At 40.1% G+C, this 22,292-nt stretch overlaps 3 protein-coding genes across 4 annotated transcripts in view; all 3 read left to right on the top strand.

The window, feature by feature from the left end:
• The window catches only part of slc9a1a (solute carrier family 9 member A1a), a 35,797-nt gene extending 32,930 nt beyond the window's left edge, over positions 1 to 2,867 (top strand). The window contains 1 exon segment of the mRNA XM_034153452.1: positions 784 to 2,867. Within this exon segment, the coding sequence (XP_034009343.1) occupies positions 784 to 1,070 (287 nt within the window). The 3' untranslated portion in view covers positions 1,071 to 2,867.
• Positions 2,868 to 10,475: 7,608 nt separating this feature from the next.
• On the top strand, positions 10,476 to 12,316 carry LOC117468605 (involucrin-like). Its single transcript, XM_034112836.1, has 3 exons — positions 10,476 to 10,768; positions 11,060 to 11,206; positions 11,613 to 12,316. Exons 1-3 carry the CDS (start codon positions 10,708 to 10,710, stop codon positions 11,945 to 11,947), a joined length of 543 nt encoding a protein of 180 aa, XP_033968727.1. The 5' UTR covers positions 10,476 to 10,707; the 3' UTR covers positions 11,948 to 12,316.
• A 7,384-nt stretch (positions 12,317 to 19,700) lies between these two features.
• LOC117500575 (mannosyl-oligosaccharide 1,2-alpha-mannosidase IA) overlaps positions 19,701 to 22,292 on the top strand; it is a 192,694-nt gene continuing 190,102 nt past the window's right edge. The window contains exon 1 of one of the 2 annotated variants that reach the window (XM_034153477.1): positions 19,701 to 21,242. In XM_034153477.1, coding sequence (XP_034009368.1) covers positions 20,706 to 21,242 — 537 coding nt within the window. In that variant the 5' untranslated portion in view covers positions 19,701 to 20,705. The remainder of the gene's footprint in view (positions 21,243 to 22,292) is intronic. The other variant, XM_034153478.1, reaches the window with a different exon arrangement.

Raw genomic sequence — 22,292 nt, 5'->3', positions numbered from 1 at the left:
GCGATCCTAACATGCATGTGTCAATCATGTTGCTTGGTAACATTCATTAATTATTCATCACTAACAGAAGAGATCTCATGACATGGCCACATATGGATGATTCATTATAGCTGAGAAACAAACCCTGCTGTTTAGATTAGAGTCACGCATGATGTATTATCGACTGTCAGCTTCCCATTGGACATTTGAAAGGTTCAGTGTGTAGGATTTGTAAGGAATTATTGGCAGAAATAACTATGTTTTCATTAGTAGATAACCACCTGAACAGTATTTGTGTCCATGTTAACTTATATTCTGTGGTAGTGCTAAGGTCTGTCTGAATTTCATTGTTTCTTAAATATTCATTATTGTAAGCATGGCCTCTGAGTGAGGTGAAGGTCCTAGAGAATACCACAGATTTTCACTCTGCGGATCACAAACCTCTGTCATGCAAAATGAGGGAAAAGCAAAGTGATATTCAGTTGCTTGCAATCTGCAACCTCACCACTAGATGTCACTAAATCCAACACACTGAACTTTAACTAGAGGTGAAATCATTTCCAGCATGTGCTGCATTGTAAATCGTTGTGGCATTATTTCTGTTGTGTCGTGAATATTTGGAAAGTTCTTGAAGCCCCCTGTTGTCCTGTGTGTGCAGTGATTGTACATTGGTAGATGTGTTGACCTTAATTTGTGTTGTGTGTTGACTGCATTCTCCCACCATTATTTGTGTTTTCGTGCACGCTCATGGAATGAAGACAAACGTATTTAAAGCTAACTAACATGTCCTCCTCCTGCCTGTAGACCCTCAGTCTTACAGAGCCAAGCCGGAGTCGGACAGCGTGCCGACCATCCACGTGGACCTGGCCTCCCCTCAGTCTCCGGACTCCGTCAACGTGATGGATGAGTTCAGACGGGCCGGCCAGCAGCGGGGGGGGGAGAGGGGGGGGGAGGAGGACCAGGGCCTGATGATGAGGCCTCACAAAACAGGTGAGGGAGCCGATGGCAAAGATCCTCAGAAGCTGACGAGGTGCCTCAGCGACCCCGGGCCCAGCGCCGACGAGGAGGAGGACCAGCCCTTCCTGGCTTGATCCAGCTGGATGTGGAGGGGTCAGCCCCCCCCCCCCCCCCCATCACTAATCAGAGAGACGGCTGCTTCACTGCTCCAAATATTCTCTTTGGTTCAGAAACCAATCAAGCCAAAACTGCTAACGCTGTACGAAAACCAGACACACAAAGCAGAAGCAGTCTGAGAAGAGCCATTAGTTTGTTTTTATCATTGCTCTTTATTTTTCTAAGACCGGATGCAAACAGCTGCTATCTGAGAGACGGTGGAGTTTATGGTTGATAGTCTGAGACATTCAGCAAAGAACTATGCATAACCAAAGGCTTGGACTGCTTTAGTGTCAGACAATGTCGTTTTTACTTTGAGTCCCTTTTGTTTTGTTTTACTTTCCTTTTTAATGACTGGATAAGTGTTGGGTTTTATGTTTGTTCATGATTTTTTTTTTTATTCTGTCTCTATTTGAGACATTCTGGGCCTCCAGGCCTACATTTGATAAACAAAGCAAACCGCTTCATCCAATCCTTTCATTTCAAACATTGGGTTTAAGGTGCTTGTTTTAATCCAACATCTCACTGAAACTCTTCTTTCTTTCTGTCACTTGAAATTGCTGGATATTCAAACTTTAAATAGTAGCTAGGTTCAGATATGTTGCCTTACTTTGTGTAAAACCTTTCACTCGGTGCATTTGAAACTTGCGTTCTATTTATTTCAGGGGTTCTCCCATCTGTTTGAAATCACGTTTGTGTAGATGTTTTCAGTCGTGCTTACAGACCTGCAGCCGTGTTTATCGGCTGTGCAGCGAGTTGTCTGGATGTGAAACATTCCTTACTCTTGTGTCAAGGAATTAGCTTTTTCCGACCGTAGAGTAAAGCTGCGTGTTTGGGAAGCTTGTGAGACAGAAAGTGATGCAGCACAGATGTTTTGATGTCAGTGATCATGCTTGATTCCCCCCCGGTCTTCTGAAGTTAAATCACATGTTGTCATCATGTCACGTTTCGGTGTAGATGTTTTACCTCCATTTTAAACACCCTTTAAAACTCACTCAAGGTCGAGTTATCAGTAGTAGATGTCGCTCTTAATATAAATGTAAAGAATAAGTGTCCATCTAACTTCACACTTCTTAAACTTATACCTGGTTTTATAATATCAAACTAATTAATATTCACTTCTTTCTTGCCTATTTGCATTCTCTTTCTTTGTTTTTGAAATAAGCATCTAACTCCATCACCGCTCCGATTGTTACACAAGTGAAGGGTAGCTTGTACAATCCATCCACACCTCTAAACCTCTTGAGAATGTAGGCATATCCTGGCAAAAGAAGTCATTCTATGCAGTTAAGATGTGTAAAATATGTAAATGAATTACGAGAACCTATATTTATGAATTCCCTTTCAAACTAAAGTGTTGTAATCTTGCACCACATTGAGGCAAACCACTGCGAAAATCAAAGCTAAAATCCAACACGGGCATTCAAATAAACATTCTTAAAAACAGTTTGTTAGAGTTTTTGCAAGGAGAGTTATCTGCAGGCAGGAATACGTTAATTAATGTGTTGTACTGTGTGTCAAAATATTGTATCTTTTATACACAGCTGCTCAGTGAATTAGAGTATACATCGTATGAGTTGTTGATTCATGTCCAATTGAACGTCTTGTGTGCCACAGCCCAAAAAACTGATTGTAAACCCGACAAGTACTCCTTCAATCCAATCCAACTTTATTTATATAGCTCATTTAATGACAACAGAGTTGACCAAAGTGCTGTACATCAATATATATAATATATATATACAAAAGCAGCATAAATACATTCAGACAAAAAAGATAGGACAAAAAGAAACAAATGTAAAAGCACGAGACAATAAAACCATACTCAGACTGAAAACCCTCATACATGATGTAAAAACATTTTAAAACACAACAACAGAACACTTATACAGTACGTGGTTTGCAAAAGCACGGGAGAACAAGTAGGTCTTTTCACACAATGATTATTATATGAATTCACTGCAGGAAGAAAGTAGTTCCTCCCTCCTACAGGCCATCCAAAGAACTTCCTAATGAAAGCTAACTTCATCACTGAAACACAATCCTTCTCACTGCTCCAGTTTTCTATCTGTTAGCGACCATTGAAACCTTCCTGATCCTCTGTCACCCTGAAGGCTCACATTACAGCAGAGGGGAACGAGCAGAAACGTGTTACTCTATTCTTCTCTGAAGCATCTGTTGCTATGGTTCACTTAGCGAGGATTAATCCAGATGTGCAAATGTTAAAGTATGAGCGTATTCGCAGGGTGTTTTGTCCCTTTTTATTATCCCTGCTGCTTCCAAATTCCTAAACGGATAATTGCAGCTGAGAGATGGGGGGGGGGGGGGGGTCAGAGCCTTAAGCATCTAATTTCCCTGTCTGGTCCAAATTGAATTTACTGTCTTGAAATGTCAGCGCGTGTGTAGAAGTGCCGCAGTGGAGATTGGGTCAGACAGAGAAGGGTTGTCTGAAAGCCAGAAGGGTTGTCTGAAAGCCAGAAGTGACAAGTTGAATGACATGCAACGCTTTCCCCCCCCCATCTTTAAATCCTGCTTTTATCGCTGCTTAAAGGACAGAGATATTTACACGCAGCGTATGATTTATGCTTTCATTCATCCTCCCGCAGCTCAAAGCTCTGATAACTCTTCCTCTCCGTCTGTGAGTGGTCGTTTAATTTGCTGCTGGTAGGAATATTTCTAAAATATCGTCCATTTTCCAGTTTGTTGCCCTTTTCCCAAAATAGATATGGGGGGGGATGTGATCAAATATAAGGGGACAAACTCCTCTCTTTTCGAATTAAAACAATCCTCAAAACAACAGACAATTAAATCCCTGATTACTTTACATTATTCCAAAGACTATCATTTCAAAAAATGAACAGAAACACTATTTTCATACTATTCTTTTCAAACCAAATGCATCTCTTTGGGCAAACATTCTCAAACCTCGGGGGGGAATGTTTGGTTCAGGAAATCTTTAATCTGAAGCCATACGGTACAGCCTGTAGAAGAACCTATTGCATTGTATTCATGTATTATAATGTCATATACATGTCATATTGCCTTTGTTTTGCTACACTGGATGTCTCTCCACAGCACTGAATTGTTTTAAGTCTGGCATTTGTGTTCATTGAATGATTCGAACTGAACTACAAACACTGTTGCCTCACCAGCATTCACTTCAGCTTTACGTTTTTCTATACTGTGTGCTTTATTTGTTTAACTGCGTTGTTTAATTATTTTTGCTACACATGGATATACATGTACCGTGCTTTTATTGTCAAATGCTTTATCTGGACACATGTGCATTACATCACTCCATGTGCTTTACAAACGTTTTTAGGGTTAACTGTGGGTTTTTTTTTTTCTCATGTTTGTGATGTAACTGTACTCAAAATGCATTTATCACCCAAACTTTAAACTGTGGAGTTCAAAGAGGCAGCATTTACAGCTAGTAAGACTTAGATTGTTCCACTTGGAAAAGAAAGGTTAAGACATCAACTACAAGCAGCTTGCATGCAGACAACTCAGAAAGCCACACTGAGGTTCTTGCATGTTTTTAGATTTTTCTAGGTTTGTATTGTTTTTTTAGTTTCTATTCACTCAGCAGAGCACAAGAAAACTTTCTTCAGATCGCCTTAAAGGTCTGTTATAGTAAAGATTCATGAAATCAACTTTAAGGATATATTTACACTCTCACATTTAAGTAATACAATCATTGTGCCATGTCCTATGTACATCAAAATAATGTTTTTTTAATAATGTTTCACCTGTTCATAGTAGAGAGAAAAGTGGGGTTCAATTTCTAAAGTCTTCATTCTGTTTGAAAGGACATTTTTAAGTCTAAGTGAACATATGAAGCTTCAGCAGTCTTGAGTTTAACAAACCAAGCAGATGTCCTTTAGTATGAAATCCCCCCCTTTGTAGTACTACCCTTTTGGAAGATATGTACTTTTATTTGGTAAACGTACACTTGTTGAATGCTCATGTTATCTTTGTGAGCATTTTGAATCAAACCTTATTTGTCCCCCGTGACTTACACTGAAAATGCTTCAGGAGGGGATCTTTCTAAGTTGCAGTATGAAATGTAAGATCAATCGCTTCAACTGGAAACTGTTTTAATGTACATATGGGCACGACACGTCAACATTATTTAAAAAAAATAATTTGGGAAAAACACAGATACAAAATCCTAGCTACATTTACAGTGTGCTCAGAAAACTGTTCCCACTCATTTGGTTACATGATTTGCTCTGCTGACACATGCAAAACCTCCTTTCAGTACTGTAGGATTTGACAGTAAAAGGCAAACAATTACATTACCATTTGACCCTCTCCAATTACACAGGCAGTAATTACAGTATGACACACACACACACACACACACACACACACACACACGTCATCCCACAATGACCCCACAGTGTCATTACTCCACCCAAAGACTGTTTTCTTCCTTCCTTTACCTCTTCGTTCTCCACATTTTCACACCACAACGAGCACTTTAACAAAGCTGGACCTTTATCTCAAAACACCGATGTTGAAGAGAGCAATAAGTGGCTTTAATGTAGTGTACACATTGTGCATGGTTATTATCAGGTGACACATCACAGGGAAAAGGGATATATTTCATGATGGGCCTGATAAGCGGGTGTTTGGGGTTTTCAGTCCGAAAGCAGAGAAGCTAGGGTTTAAATCCCAGTGAATGCTATGACTTAAAGGTGGGAGAAACCGGCTCGAGATACACTTTTTGTTATATTCCATGGAATGCTCTTAACATCCCGATAGCCATGAATATCTTAAGTGCTTTGACAAAAAATCCATAAAAAAATGTCATCTGTGGAAGCCGTGGTACTGTAAAAAGCACGACCAATCATTTTAGCCGGCCCGGCAAAAATAACTGGATGGCCTACCTGCCTGTCAGCCTTCCATGTGTGTTGGAGGAGGGGCTCTGTAAGGAAGTGGCAGATTTTTTCCGGCTGTGTATTTTCAAATTCTAGCGCACTCGAGCTGGTTTCTCCAAAATTACCTACCCCACCTTTAAGAGTGGATTATATTTCCCTTTAATTCTTTGTCTGTTTTATTCATCTTCATGTGTTTGAATTCATGTGTCAATTTCTATTTTGCAATAATTAAGAGGTTTTTATTGTTTTATATACACATAAATGGGAATATATATATAAAGAGAAAAATGTATTAGAAATTAATTATAATAATGTACAAATCTGAATTTGAAAGTTAACACGTGTGCACTTTCTTGTTGATTAATCTATAGCTTTCAGCATTCCATTCCTGTAATGAACAGTGAACTAATAAGAGAAACAACGTCAGAAACTATATACCAAATTAAAGTTTTACTTTATAGCAATGATGTGTCAACGTCTCATGATTCCGGAAAGATGTATCTGTTGTTTTCGACCAAATAACAGCATTAGTAAAAGTTAGTTAAGGCTTTTCAGTATCCTTTAATCTGAGGACTATACTTAAAGAGGCACTGTAACGCATGTTGGGCTTGCGTTATATAGCTTTGTGTGCATGTAAATGGTCTGCAAAGGCTAAAATCATAATAATAATTTTTGATGCATTTTTTGTTAGTCACTCTTTGTTTTGTATATAAAACGTGACTGTTACTTCCAGGTGCAGCTACAACCAGGCTGTAGTTTATTTTCCTTCCATTGGCTAAGTACACCTTTTTATACTATACATTATACAATATGTACTTGCATTTTAAGTTTTTTAAATCGTAATTTGCAACTACGCACTCCAGCTGTCGGCTAAATGCTGTGATATTGAAGTATAACGTAGCATCAATTAAAATGAACAGATTAGGCATAACTGTAAAAGTAAAAACTTTGCAGGTATGTACTCTTGCTGGTGTGCCTTTAACCCTGTAAGGCCCACTGTTGTAATTTTACAACATTACTTTAAGCTATCCTAAAAAAGTCAGTAAATGTTTTAGTTTTTTTAAAGACTACATTCACATAGTCAAAATGTCCTTTTGTTCAGCCTCACAATGCTATTGCAACATCTCTTTGTTTTATTGGATTTGTCAGAAGTAAAATGCCTAAAAAAAAATGTGTTGTGATTATTACAATGTCTAGAACATGTACATAATAGTTATTGTGGAATACATTCATCTAATTAGATTTCGATTTTGACAGAAACCGTTCTTTCTGAAATGTGTTGGGACACTTGGATGTATCCCTTTTAGTATGATAATTAGCCTGTTATCATTAGCCAGACAGCATTGTGTGACTTGTTGAATTGGTTTACCTGCATGTATGGGTGTAGGTATTCCTTTTATTATGATAATAGGCAGGATTGTGTGACTTGTTGAACTGGTTTACCTGCATGTATGGGTGTAGGTATTCCTTTTATTATGATAATAGGCAGGATTGTGTGACTTGTTGAACTGGTTTACCTGCATGTATGGGTGTAGGTATTCCTTTTATTATGATAATAGGCTAAGCCAGGTAGTATTGTGTCACTCAAGTGTACAATGTAAATAGGATTCAGATTCAAAGGATTCAGTGCATGGATGTGATTGCTGCCATCCAAAACAGAGAAAGTGGGTGAGAACTGGAATCTCCGAATGATCTGTGACTTTGATGTGTACCAAGGCAGTGTCAATGGGATACGAGCCAAGTCTGAACTTGGATTGTCAGGTGATGTTGTGATGAAGCTTGCCTCCACGCTTCCAGAAGGTCAGAACTACAAGATCTACGCAGACAACTACTTCACCTGTGTCCCATTGGTAGTGAAGCTCCTTGATCGTGGGATTTATTATGTGGGAACAGCCAGGCAGGTGTGCTTACCCAACTGTAACCTTGAAGAGGAAAAGAGCTTGAAGAAAAAAGGGAGAGGAAGCTTTGACATCCGAGTGGAGGCTAACCACAACATCTGTGCTGTCAAATGGTATGACAGCAGAGCGGTCACACTTGTGTCATCCTTTGCTGGACCAGACCCATGAAGTCCCGACGCTGGTACGTGTACATCTTCTGGCACACCATCATCCTTGCTGTGATCAAAGCCTGGCTCCTCTACAAGCGGGAGTGCAAAGCTCTAAAGATGCCAAAGCAGGAGATCCTGACCAGGAGACAGTTTCAGGCAGATCTAGCATCCTCTCTCATCCTGGTAAGAATGCATTTCTGCTATTTGCCGTTTGTAATATTTTTTTATATTTCACTGTAATATTTTTGACTTGTATCCTAATGTATTTTTGACATGTATCGTGATTGATTCTGTTCTAATCAGGTGAACACAACTCCTCTGAAAACACCCAAGAGAGGACGACCATCTTCAGGCAACGGGAGCCCAGCAGCGACAGTGACATCAAGGAGCCCGTTGATTGCTCAGAATAGACCGTCCTCAGGTGATGGGAGTCCACCAAACGGGGCCCCATCCAAGAGATCACAACCTCCACTGGATGTACGCAAGGACCTAATGGCACATTTTCCAGTGAAGAGGCATGTGGTGCAGCTTGTGCGTTGGTGTTCGGATCAGGTTCAAACCCCACTGCAGTCAGCATGTCGTTGTGTCCCTGGGCAAGACACTTCACCCAAATTGCACCTGTGGGGATTGCCCACAGTATTGAGTATGTAAGTCGCTTTGGATAAAAGCGTCTAACAAGTAACATGTAATGTAAAAGACAAAGAGAGGACGCTGCAGACACTGCAGTACAGGGTACACAAACACACGATGCGCCAAGTGTGACGTCCGTCTCTGCTTTTCCGACGATAGGAACTGTTTTTGGGACTACCATTGTATTCATATATAATAAATGACTATTCATAACAAATATGACTTATTATTCATGCTATATACTGATACAGGGCTAAGTAAGCAATCAATCCTGCAAATCAACCCTTAGTTGTTCAATATATTTATTCAGACAATGTGAGTAGAAATACAGAAATTCTGCTCCCACCTAAGCCCAACGTTGCAATATTACAACATTTCCTTAAAAAGTTACCAAAATGTGAAAACTCTAATTAATTCTAATGTTTTTCTTTGGGCTTTACAGGGTTAAGCAATAATATGAGGCAGAGGAAAGTACTAACAACCTCCCTGCGAGATCTACAAAGATGAAATAAAATAACCTTTTGTGGCCAGACGGGAGAGTGCCGCACAATATAATGAAATAAAAAGAATTGAACATTCAGAAAACAGGCACAACAGAATGAGTCCCAGAAGTAAACAATACTGAAAGAGCTGGATTTGTTTATCTGGAGGACATGTTATAATTGGATACTTTGTTGAGTTTAAATTGACTCTAATAAACTGAGAATGAACTGTCTGCTTTAATGGCATTTTCTCGGCTAAAGGCATTGTGACCGTTTGCAGGGGATGGTGAGATATGCAGTTCTGTGACCCCTGTGTGTTTATTATCTGTTCAATGGAAATCACAATGACTCATCTGATCCTAAACCAGCTTGGCCTAACACTCACATTTTCTGCTGGAATGGATATACCCCATTTATAATATTCACTCGTTTTAATTCTTGGCAGTTGTTACATTTCATCTAGCAGAGCCTCTGGGTAGCCAAGTTCATTTTACATCTGAAGAGTTTAATTTGAGACTATAATTACCAGTATTGTTGTTTGCTGGAAATCCTCTTTATATATTTGCATTTGTAGGGATTTTAGCTGATACTCATCCAGAGGAATTAACAGTAAGTAGCCTAAAGCGTAAAACAAGCTTAAATTCGCAGATCAACAAACAGTTCAAGCAAACAAAAGCTAAATTGTGTTTGTGTGATAAGAGTGTCCGGTTCTTAAATCCACAATATATATTAAATGTTTCCTAAATCTTCAGTTAACAGCGCTTTATTTGAAGATATTTTAAAATTGAATAATCTAAGATACCATTGTCTTTAATCTCAGCAAATTCTGGGGTCAAGTGGTCATATTTAATGCAGAAAAAAAGAATAGTTTGTGACGTTGGGAAACACTTGATAGCATTCTTGTCAAGAGGTATAGGAAGATAAGTAACACTCTCTTTTCTGTGTAGTAAATATGAAGTTGGCGCCTGCAGACGCTTATTCGCTAAATATTCCTGCACACAAACCCCCATTTGTAAAATAATTTAGTTTGGATTGATCAAACTACATATGTGATTTATGGCGCTTTTCCACTGCAGGTTTTGGTGCGGTTTGGTTTGGGTCGGCCCGCTCTTTTTTGCTTTTCCACTAGGGGTAGTACCTGCTCACGGGTACTTTTTCACTTTTTTTTGGCCCCTCCTAAATTGAGGTTCCAAGCGAGCTGAAAATATGCTAAACTAGTGACGTAAACACTCCCGACTGCTGATTGGTCAGAGAGAATCGTCACAATTGGTCCGCGAGATAATCCCATAGACTGTATATATAAAGGATAATCCCCACCCCAAGCATCACATATATCAAGCATCATTTTTGAAACAGAGGAGCTACAGTATTTACAGATACTACAGCGGGAGCTCGACGGCGCAACGAGAAAGTGTTCCAGGAGGTCTCTGCACTGTTGGCCGCACGCGGATTCACGAGAACGTTTCACCAGTGTAGATAAAAACTTAAAAATCTGAAGAGCGAGTATAGAGCCGTCAAGGACCACAAAGGCCGGAGTGGTTCCAGTAGAAAAACGTGGAAGTGGTTTGACAGGATGGACGCCATATACGGCCTTAGACCGGCCAACTTTGGGAGGGAGGGAGGCCTGGAGGATGGTAAGTTTTTGCTAACGCTCTGTTATTTCTTGAAAGCGTTGTATCCCTATCTATTGTAAAGCTCACTTCTAACAAACACGTCTATTTTATCCTTTTATGTTCGACAACCCATGCTTTTATGGAGCCCCGAAGAGCTAATTAGCCAACACAAAGGCAGAGCATTAGCTAGAGCTATTGTTTACGTACACCATATATGCCATTGTTTACGTTCAGTTTTCTAGAGTTGTTGTTGCTATTTAGTATTGTGCTGCAGTAGTTTGTGGAATTAACAAGTCATGTATGCTGTTCTAGACGATGCCGTTGTGACTAGCGACGAGGAACAGTCCCAAACAACGACTGATGGCAGTGCACCGTCCCCAACACAAAGTCAAGCACAGACACCAACTCGAGCACAAGCAACGCCGAGCGCCAGCGCGACCCCGCAGCGTGTGGTTCTAGGTAAGAAATAGGCATGGCAAAACGACTGGAATTGTGACTTTAAAAAAAAAACTTTAGACCATTGTAAGTAAAATAAGCAATACCACTGTGTGGAAATGCTCTGTTACAAGTAAAGTAACGTACCAAAAGTTAAAGTACTAAGAACTATTTATGTTGCAGCTAGTACAATTGTGTGTGACATCCTATTTTATATATTATATTTATATTCATTATCAACAGGCTGGACATAATGTAATTCACTTTCACAATCATTGTTAACATCTAGGGCCAGAACTGTCTTTTGTTCATCCTTACTGTTGTTCTGTTTATACATGTTATTCTTATATCCTTGTGTGACCTGTCCTGTGTTTTTCATTCTTATTGCTGTTGCTGCTATAACAACCTGAATTATCTTATTGTCATCCAGGCAAGAGGAAACGAAGAGAGGAGCACCTCACAGACCTGAGGGAGATGCTCACCGCAGATCTGCCCCAGCAGGAACGGCACCATGAACAGAACCTGGCCCAGGAGAAACATCACCGGGCCCAGCAGGAACGGTACCTGGCCCAGGAGGAACAGCTACATGAACGGCACCTGACCCAGGAGGAATGGTACCTGGCCCAGGAGGAACAGCTACATGAACTGCAGCTAGCTGCCCGGACGAGGGAGTTGGATGCAGGCTTTAGAAGGGAGGAGATTGCTCAACAGCAGGCCTTCCTGACCGCTTTTCTCCAGTTGGTGCAGCAACACTTCCAAAATTAGGATCAATAAAGTACTTCTTATCTCTTGTTGATAAATAATTGCAATCATAAGAGAAGGAGGATAAGAGATCATGGGAGAATGAGAAGGAAGGAGGAACAGTTGCTGATACATATTTCTTTTGTAATGGTATTAAGAATAATACATGTAGTGAACATTTTAATACCCTCGTTGTTGTTGTGGCCACTAGACTCAAACAACACATTGCTTATATGAGCTGTAGAGGTGATTTTGTAGAGCTGTATTCCAGTGTTCAGTCTTTTTGTTAACTAGCTGCTAAGTAAGTGTAACTGGCAAAATGGCAAGCAACTATGTGCTATATATATATGTGTATATGCCGTTAATAACTGCAATATATACCTGGCTGCTAAATCCTCTGTTACAGGATGTGTATTTTGTAAATTGTGTAACTTTTTTAAAATCTTTAATACTTTTTTATGCATGCTTCTTGGGTAACATTAAGCTGTTTTTGGCTTTTTGCTGTAAGAATGTACATTTCCCCTCTGTGGGACTAATAAAGGTATTCTGATTCTGATTTAAGCCAATGTTTCCCAACTTGTTTGGCTGCAAACAACCATAATTGGTTGTCAGATCTCCAACCAAAGAGGTATTACTAGTGGGATGCTGTTCATCCTGAGTCGTGGCCTGAATCTCACCTTACTACTTCTTTGATGGCAGCCAGAGGATTGTTGACATCCACCTAGACACATGATGTTTTCTAGCGTTTGGACTACCTACATCTATTGCCTGTTCCTTAAATAAAAATGCCAGATGAAGGCTAAAGGCGGAAGGATGAGTGACACTTTGCTTAATCTCAATAACTCATAGAAGGAAGACTGCGCCATGCTTAACAAGCCTACTTACTACTTTTTTTGCATGTACCAGTCAGTGTTGCAAACGTAACGGGAAGGCAAGTTAATATACTATTTTCATGATGAACTTAGATATAATGCGTTGTTTATCAGTAAGGATGACAATGTAATGATAACGATAACATGTGACATTCTCTAACATGCCCATGGAAAAAAGGCTGGCTAAAGCTAATGTTTGGAGTTAGTGACAATGTATTCTAGATAGCTATCTTAACGATTTATTAAATAATATTGCACACGAGTAACTTTGACACATTCACTGCACATCTTCAGCCAAGTTCAGCAACAAATGTGCGCAGTTTACAGCATTCACACGCATTTTCAGCAGGAAATGCATTTTCTAGTTTCTACAGGGTTAAAGGAGTATCAAGGAAAGTCTTAATTTACATTTTGTTTAGTGGAAATATATGTTCCCTCCTTTAATATCCTTTTGATCCATCTCATCAAAATAGTTCGGGAACCACTTCAAGCAACACTCAACAGGGGTGCACACAATTACAAAAGAACTTGAGTCCTATATCTGTTTCCCTTGTGGCTGTTTTATTTCTGTATGATTGCATTATATTGCTTTTATTTTACTTAGTATATTAAGCATCTTTGACTCAAAACTGTCATTTGGGACGAATTAAATACAGTATCTCATCTCTGCTTCCATTTAGTTTAATTCAGATTTAGCAGTGAGACATATATATTTATATCTACTCTTGTGAATTCATCTGAAGCTGCGAACAGAATTTAATTAACTGACTCTGATTTCACAGGTCCTATTTTACAGTGCCATGATCACACATTAAACTCATGCCAAATATTTAATAGCCTTCTCTGGTGTGAATTGTGCCTGAAAGCTTTTCAAATGGACTGTCGGTTTATTTACTTTTATTTCGCCTAAGCTAAATAACCGGGTCTAAGCTGTCTGTAAACTAGATTCTCACCAGGGTAAGGCCGGTTAAATTGGTCTTGTTTCCGTGAGGGCTCTTCTGTTTATTTTCTACTGATGGCTTTTTGATGTTTAGAGTGTCTGCCCTTTACATATTATAATGGTGTTTGTTTTTAATATCGGAGCAGTCTGACCCACAGTCATCTCTGAATACACGAAGGAATGGAGGTTTTGATTTTATTTGCTTTACAAATTCTGGTGCTGGTGTCAATATTCTGTTTAAATGTTAGTACAAATGACTGAAAGGTGAATTTAACACAAATACATCTTCAATTACATCTCAGGGCTCTGCTTGTAATGCATGTGAACACCAGTAGATGGCACTGTGTGGCCATACATTTAAACAGCTCTTTAACAAGTGCTGTCATCTCTGAACATGCCCCTACTTATTCACTTTAATGTCATTTTAGGAATGGTTAGTACACTAAAAGCATACTTGCATGTTTAATTGGTGTGTCAGGGCTCCTGTGGCCCCATTCTATCAGCTTAATGGTGTGTTTGCTATTGCATCCACTCTCATTTACATGGCCCATATACCAGCTCCAATGTATGGCTAATTGTTGTGTTTAAGCTATAAAAAACAACAACTTGGAACTATTGCATAGATGTTTCTCGCAACTGAATGTTGCCACTTTCAGCGTTGGCTAAGTTGCTCTGAACATATTTCGTTACACAGCAAGGAATGTTTTGATTGTGAGGCTGCTGGAGATGAGTCACTCATGGTCGCATGCACACAGCAGTTTGTTTCCGTCTATAAAAGGAGCAGACACATATAACTTCAGAAAGGCAATACAACTGAGTTTATTGTTCCACTGACACTATTTGCACAGAAGCCGAACTCAGCTGTATTCTATTTATTTTGCGGAGAGAGACGAGGATAACATGCCACTTGAGACCCACATCTTTTCAGAGGAATTATGCACATTTAGTTTAGCATATGCAGCACTTGTTTGGATTCAGGTGGTGGAAAGTTACTGAGCACATTTACACAAGTAATGTACTTAAATAAAATGTTGAGTAACTCGTGCTTGAGTGTTGACTTTGTATACTTCAACTCCACTACATAACAGAGAAATATCTCCACTACTATTAGTTGAAAAATATCTTTACTATGCAGATTGGGACTTTAAATAAATAGCCAGTATCATCATATGTGCAGCTAGGCAGTCATCGATGAAAACAAAAAACACTGACATGGTACACAGGATACCTATACGCAAATTTAAAAATGATCGTATTGCTTCGAACTGCTGCGACAGTATTCCATGTTGTTTTCTGAAATGACTACACCTAGTCCCTCAATCCTTCTTAGCAACGGTCTGTTCTCCTTAACAGTGGTGTGTTAGCGAGAAATAAAACCCCCTGGAATGTCCAAATTCACCAATCAGAATCGAGCATTCAACTAAGCCATGTAGTACACTTTTTATAGATTTTCCACTCTGACATGGGTCATTCTGCATATGTATTTTACTGTTTGGTGCTTCAACTAATATGGACACACAGGACCAAGGAGAGTTTTTAATGGGCTTGTATTGAAGTTTAATCTCAGGACTGAGCATCAATACACAACATTTCTTTATTTAACTTTTAAACTTCTAGTACAGTAGACTGATCACACATGTGTGCTTTCACTTAAACACTATTCCAAGTCCAGGATATTTACTTTTACCAAAGTATGTCAACTTGTGGTTTTAATACTTTTACTATTGGGAAAAGGGTCTGAGTACCCTTTTTCCATCACTGCAGGATACACACAGCTTCAATAAACCACCCCATAATAAGATAAGGAGATTCCTCATCAGACACATCATGATTGAGTTGCCAGACTCACATCTTGTCAGGTGACCCTGAATTTATGGATGGTTACAATGTGGTCCACATCTGCAGTGTGCTGAGTCAGATATCTCCCTCACATCATGCACCAGGGTCAGCACCCCATCCCCAAAAAGCTATCTGTGTAATTTATGTCTCCACATCAAGCATCCTGCAGAGCCATGATTCCTGATGCCAGAGAATGCTTTGCAGTGGCGCTTAGAGAAACAAATAACGGGGCACGGGTGAGATTATTAATCTGGACACGCTGGCACGGACCAATATGTCTCTGCCTGCTGTTTGATGTATTGGAGTGAGCGGAACACAGAGATGGACTTTCTCATTGGCATCTTGTTTGATGAATAAAACATCAGTGCGGGTTGGGACAGAATTACATTTTTGAATACAAGAGCAGAAATGGTTATGGATCACAGAACTCGTTACAATCTGTGACCCTCTGCAGAATTTTTTAACAGACAGTCAGCTGTTTTAGGCCGCACCCTGCATACTTTTAGAGTAATTTCGTAAGTGTAAGAACCCTGATTTTCTGTGGCAACAGTGTAAATTAAGTCTCAGATTTAAGAGTGAAGGGAAAAATAATGTATTACACTTCATCACTCCTATGAGTTGTGTTTGTATGAGATGTTTTATAACATACAAGAGTAGAAAAAAGGGAGAAAATTCATAGTCTTTATCCCCAAATGTATTCTATGTGAGGATATGCTTCCAAACCAATAAACCATGACTCAGACTGATGTGAACAACTTCACATGCAACATATTTCCTCCTCAAAGCTCATAAATGATGTTTGTAGTACATGAAGGATCAGTTTGTGTGTGTGTGTGTGTGTGTGTGTGTGTGTGTGTGTGTGTGTGTGTGTGTGTGTGTGTGTGTTGCCAGTGTTGCATTATGAACAGCATAGAGTCACCAGAAATGACACATGCTTGCTGTGAAATTGTGTACAGTGTCCAAACAACAGTAGTTATTTTCAGTGGTGTGATGACTACAGAGCATATATGAAGGACCTTTGTAGGAGCTGTTAACCTATATAAACTATTTGTTTTCTGTGGAAAATGTCTGTGCTTGGATTTCACCCTTGCCTGTTGGTAGTGGTGAGACTGTATTGCATTTCTCATTTATCTTTGTGATAAAGGAGGCTGTCAGAGGCCGCGCAGCTTCATGCAAGCTCAACGACTCATGTGTAGTTTGGCCTTTTGAGAAAAACAGACTTGATATGTCTATTACATTTATTTTTATTTTTACAAGGCACAAGTTGGTATTACATTTAGTTTGAATCTGCATAAACATATGAATAATCCATTAGGTGTGTTTTTTTAAATGCTCAGTGATGACAGGAATGGTATGCCTATTCTTGGAGCTGTTCAACATCAGAACAATCAGAAGCAATGTTTTAAGTTATGTGAATAATGTCGAGCCTTCCAATATCCCTGCAATAATATATACCTTTACAAAGATTATAATGTTAAGTTGTGTTTTTACTTAGTCAGAATTGGGTCAAATGAAATGATATGTTAAAGTTGGTGCTGTGCTTTATTTTTTGTCCTACAAATGTACATCTATAATAATCACCTTTTAATATAATTGAGTCCATTACAACACTTATGTACCAAATGCTAAAACATAGATTTAGATATATTTCATTAATAGTTATATAAAAACGGAATATTGTAGGCATCATTACAATATGGCAGAACAATTGCATTTGATTGCATCAGATTGTACAGGTGTACATTAATAAAGTGGCTGCTGGGTGTATGCTGTAGTTCATAGAGTGATGAAACACACAAGACGAAAGCGTTAATCCACACAGACGCTGAGCCATCACAAAGCCCCTCTCTCAGACTACAAACTGTCCTTTTGTCAGCGAGGAAGCCCACACAATTCTTCATAGATTTACCTACTTTGAGAGGAAATGATCTTGGATCAGAAAATACAAAAGGCAAATTCAACAGATCTGTCTCTGTCTGTAAATTACAGACAACCAGTCTGAGGCAATTAGGGCTGCTGAAGGAGATGGATTAGCGGTATAAATGTGGGGTCAAATGCCGTACAAATTACCTTAAAATTAGCTTGCCCCCCCATATGCAACTGATAAAAAAGAACCTGAGGTGCTTCATGACACAAATCTTAAAAATGTGCTTATATTACCAGTGCAGACTTTGGCTTTCACAGGAAATTAGAGTCAACTTTTTTGCCTGGAAGAAAGAAAAATATCCACTTTTACTTTGAAATGATTATTTCAACAACAGAGAAGGAGACAAAGGAAAGAAAAGAGGAAGATCTGTGCTCAAGGCGCATCAAGAGTTCATTATACATCACACACATTGTCAGGAAAGTCAATGACACTGAGTGTCTACATTGAATATACTGATTGTTGGGATATCCTGGGAAACTTTTGGACTACACAATGACAAAAAACCTCTAAGGAACAGCAGAGGTCGCGGGGTTACGAGGTGTAATTAAAGACCAATATTGAATCCGATCAGCCCTCTGTTTTCTAATTTCTGCTTTCAGGTGCATTAGTTGAATAGTGCTGTGCAGGCTCTTCAGTAATGGCCAACTCATGGGCCCATCTATCTTATTTAATACTGAGAAAACACTGTGTTTACACTTTATCTACTATCTTGCTTATGTAAACAATATGCAAACACGCTTTTCTAAACTTCCTGTGTACCAACACACCTGGGGATCAATAGAAGAGGAATTTAATGCAGACAATGACATAAAATATTCTCTAGTTTACTTTGTTGCCATAATGAACTAAGTATATACCTTTAAATGAAATCACAATAACACAGACCCAATGAATCAAGTAACAACAAACATAAATAATGGGAACTGGTGTTAAAAAATGGGACCAAGAGGCACTTTGTGATCCATCATGAGCATCTAGCCCCAGTTTTAACACTCATCCATCATCTTTTTCAACAGTTAACACTTTAGAGAATACAACTCTGTTATAAAAAATGGCCCACCTGTTTTACATTAAAAATGACTCAGCCAAACAAACATGGTAGCCATTTTCCAAGCTTGTGTATGATGCGGAAGAATATATGTAATAGAAATAAAATAAAATAAAATATTGTTATTAATTATATGTGTAAGAAATTAGCTTTTAACTCAATAATAAGCTAAACAAAATGTAAAATATTTTAATTAAAAAGGTGGTGTTGCTCAAACAAGACAACAGGTGGATGCGTCACTTCCGGTTGCCACATTAGTTTTGGCGTGTACGCTACAGGTTCGCTGGCACAGGTTTTTGGCTAATCAGGAGCTGCAACAACGCGGCAAAGATGTTACAAATCTTCTTTAATGCATAGCGGACATACTATTTTTAAGTTTCAGCTTGGTAGAAGAGTCTTTGATGAATCGTTGGATGTCTGCCAAACCAGGGTAATTGACCTGCTGGACACGTTTTATGTTTATTTATTTTTGAGTTTACGTTATCGTCAATGGCGAAAAAGCGATTATTAAGTGAAAGGCACACTGGTGATGTACAGCAGGCTAGCAAAAGAGAACATGAATAGCATAGTCAACAACACGTTTGATTAAAAGTCAAATAAAATATATTAAATTGATGCACACCTCATTGATTGATTGAAAAGTGTATTAACAGCTTGTATATTGGGTACAGGTACTTGAAGGTACTCATCAGGTTTGTGTCTTACCACAGGGTCACATCCATAGACAAATATGGGCTTTAAAATAACCCATAAAATATTGAATGGTGGGCTTGTTAGAAAGCACCACATTGTTATTTTTAGCTCATTGTATTGCTTATTTAATTCCTGAGGACTGTTGAGACATCCGTGGCAGATATCTATCCGTTTCTAAGAGCTTTTCCAGGATTAAACGAGCTCATTTTCCTCGTGAGGGGGGGGGTGCGGATGGTTTTCTAATGTACAGAGCCATTCAGACCTCTCTGCTTTTGTGCACATGGCTTAACTGTAGTGTGTTGTGATAAGCCGCTGTGAATATCCATCAAGAAATCCGACCAGCCCACTGGATTGTCGAGCAGCGGACCGTTTTTCTTCTCTCCCCCCCCCTCCTCCTCGCCCCCTGCCTGCACTATATGTTACATTTCCAGCCCCTCTCCCCTCGCTTTTTTACGCAGGCGGACGTCCACGGCACAGCGACACAAGTGCGCACTACAGGCGGAGGAGGAGGCACGGCAGGCGGACGGACGGACGGCGGTGTGTCGGTCTTTGTTGGACACCCGGCGGACTGGATTGTGGATTTGTTTATTCTCTGGATTTTGGATCAGGGGCTAGGATAACTTCGCATGGGACAAAAAAACCCGCCTTCTTTCATGTCATCCGCCGATTTGTTTCGCCCGGCGTGTTGACACCAGTGTGAGGGGGAATCGGAGGCGATACACTGGAGGAGATTGACAGATAGGCGACATGAATATACACGCGTTTCCGTCCTGCAGCTGTACAGGATAGATGCAAACTAAAAACACGACTCGCGATCTTACATGTGATTTCGGGAGCTAATAATGCAGAGACGTGAGTCGGTTTGAACGGAGACCAGGAAAAGATGCTCTGCTGCACGCTTGAGGTTTTGCACCGTAGGGCAATGTGTTATTGACGATTTTGCACGGCGTGGAATAATGCATCGAGACACAACTTTGTTCACAGGCTTGGCAGACTGCGATTATATCTTATAAGAGTGCATGTATTCGCTAGCCTGGCGTGTGCTCTGGTAATCCTGTTATTCTTGAATATAGCTTTCAGGACAACGCTGGTGCCATTTATCAGTCAGCCCCGGAGCCCTGTTCCGTTTCACATTTCTAAACCCAAATCCTGCAATCTATTGATGTCAGTGATCCCGTTATGTAGATAAAACCTCTCGAGTTGTGTTGCCAATGACTGGTAAATTGTTGATGTAGGCAGGCCTGACCTTCGCTTATGCAGATCCAATCGATAGAGCGATAAAGACAGCGCTGGCTGTTTGTGCTCCTCTGTAACTGTCACGGGGGTGTGTTTAAAATCCGGCATATTTAGTTTTTACACATGCCCCAACGCAGCAGTGAAGCTCCTCAGTAGAGTGGAGACTGTCAACACACTGTGAGGTGTCGGATACAATCCTGTAAAGCAACGTCTCAACAAAAGTTTCAATGGTTTTCCGAAAGTTGCCCGGCGTGTCGGCATCGGGCATGGGTCTGCGCCTGTCCCAGAAATTCGTGTTTCTGCTCTTTCTCTCGGGTTTGGTAACACTTTGTTTTGGGGCCCTTTTCTTTTTGCCCGACTCTGTGCGACTAAAACGCATTTTTCTGTCCAAGACAGAGACCCAGCCGGTCACTGTTGGCTCGGGGTCCGAGAACGATGCCAGGGAGCACCTGAAGAGACCCAAGGAGCAGGGCATGACCCCCGCCAAGGGAGAGAGCAGCACCAAGCTGAAGAGCCTGATCCGCAAACCGAGCGTCTCTCACGAGGCCACCGAGGAGCGGCTGGCCGGGGGGAAAGCCCAGGAGGACTTCACTCTGCCCCGGTTGATAACGGAGTCTGCCTCGATGAAAGCGTCCTCCTCTGACCACCCGGATACTTTCAGTTACAACAAGTTTAAAGGATGTCTGCTCAAACCCCCGCTGGGCAGAGACGGCGGCCAAACCAGCGACCCCACCACCAACGAGCGACGGGAGAAAGTGAAAGAGGTAACGCTGTGACAGTGACCCTGTAGGGGGGGACATGTATAAGATTCAGGTGGGATAGTTGACATATATAGCCCCAAGGGTTATGTGGAACTACAATAATACTTGTATCATGATCATGAGTGAGGGTGAATCAAGGACACATTATCCATGCAAAATTAATAGAGTTTAATCTTTTGCATTGATCAAAAATATGGTCAGATTACAGCCATCAATCGAATTCGTGGACAAAGTAGTCATTGTGTGTTGCTTCATAGATAATCAGTTTCCATTGCATGGTCCTTTTGAATGGAAGCATGTTCAAGCTGTCACAACATAACAGATAAACAACAATCTGCCTCATTCAGATATAAAAAACAGCCATGCTGAGTTGAAAGAAGTAATTATATTTCCGTTGTGGAATTTGATTTGTCTGACAATACAGACAATGTCTCTATAGAGGCAGTGGGACAGTTGTCTGCCAAGCTTCTGTCAAACAGACACAAATAAATCCCTCTCAATCATTTCAGAGTTGTCTATTTACCCGGTGTCTTTGGCTTTTCATAGATGAATTTCTGTTGGGTTTCTGTTGATGGAGAAATGTGTCAGGAATCGAGATGAGTTGATTGTTTACACTGTTTGTAGTTCAGATAACATGAAGTCTAATTTCGGAATAGTAAGAAGAGTGTGTTCAGAAGAGACAGTGTGATGTAGCACTGAGTAATCTGCACTTTCCCGAGAAAGAGTGCATGATTTTCCATCTTTTCTTCCTATAATATCATAGTCATTTTAAGATAATCTTATAAAATGTCACCCCAATTGTTTCATAAGCGATGTGAAATATCATATTGCTGTTTTTGTGAGCTGTGCATTGCATGTCATTCCAAATGATAAAATGTCCTGCTTTTAGCCCTAGCCCCTCTAACACCCTCACACAATCGCCTTGCAATGATGTGACATTGTGCAGTGACACTTTGGCCATGAGCTCTTCAAGCTGTGTGCCAGCCTCTGTTGAGCCTTGTGGGTCCAAAAAGGGCTCGAGAGCGTCTGCTGATCACACATCTGTACCCACTC

The sequence above is a fragment of the Trematomus bernacchii genome, unplaced genomic scaffold (assembly GCF_902827165.1).
Source record: "Trematomus bernacchii unplaced genomic scaffold, fTreBer1.1, whole genome shotgun sequence".
Classification (NCBI taxonomy): Eukaryota; Metazoa; Chordata; class Actinopteri; order Perciformes; family Nototheniidae; genus Trematomus; species Trematomus bernacchii.
Note: the sequence above shows the minus strand (reverse complement) of the source record. Positions and strands in the feature narration are given on the sequence as shown.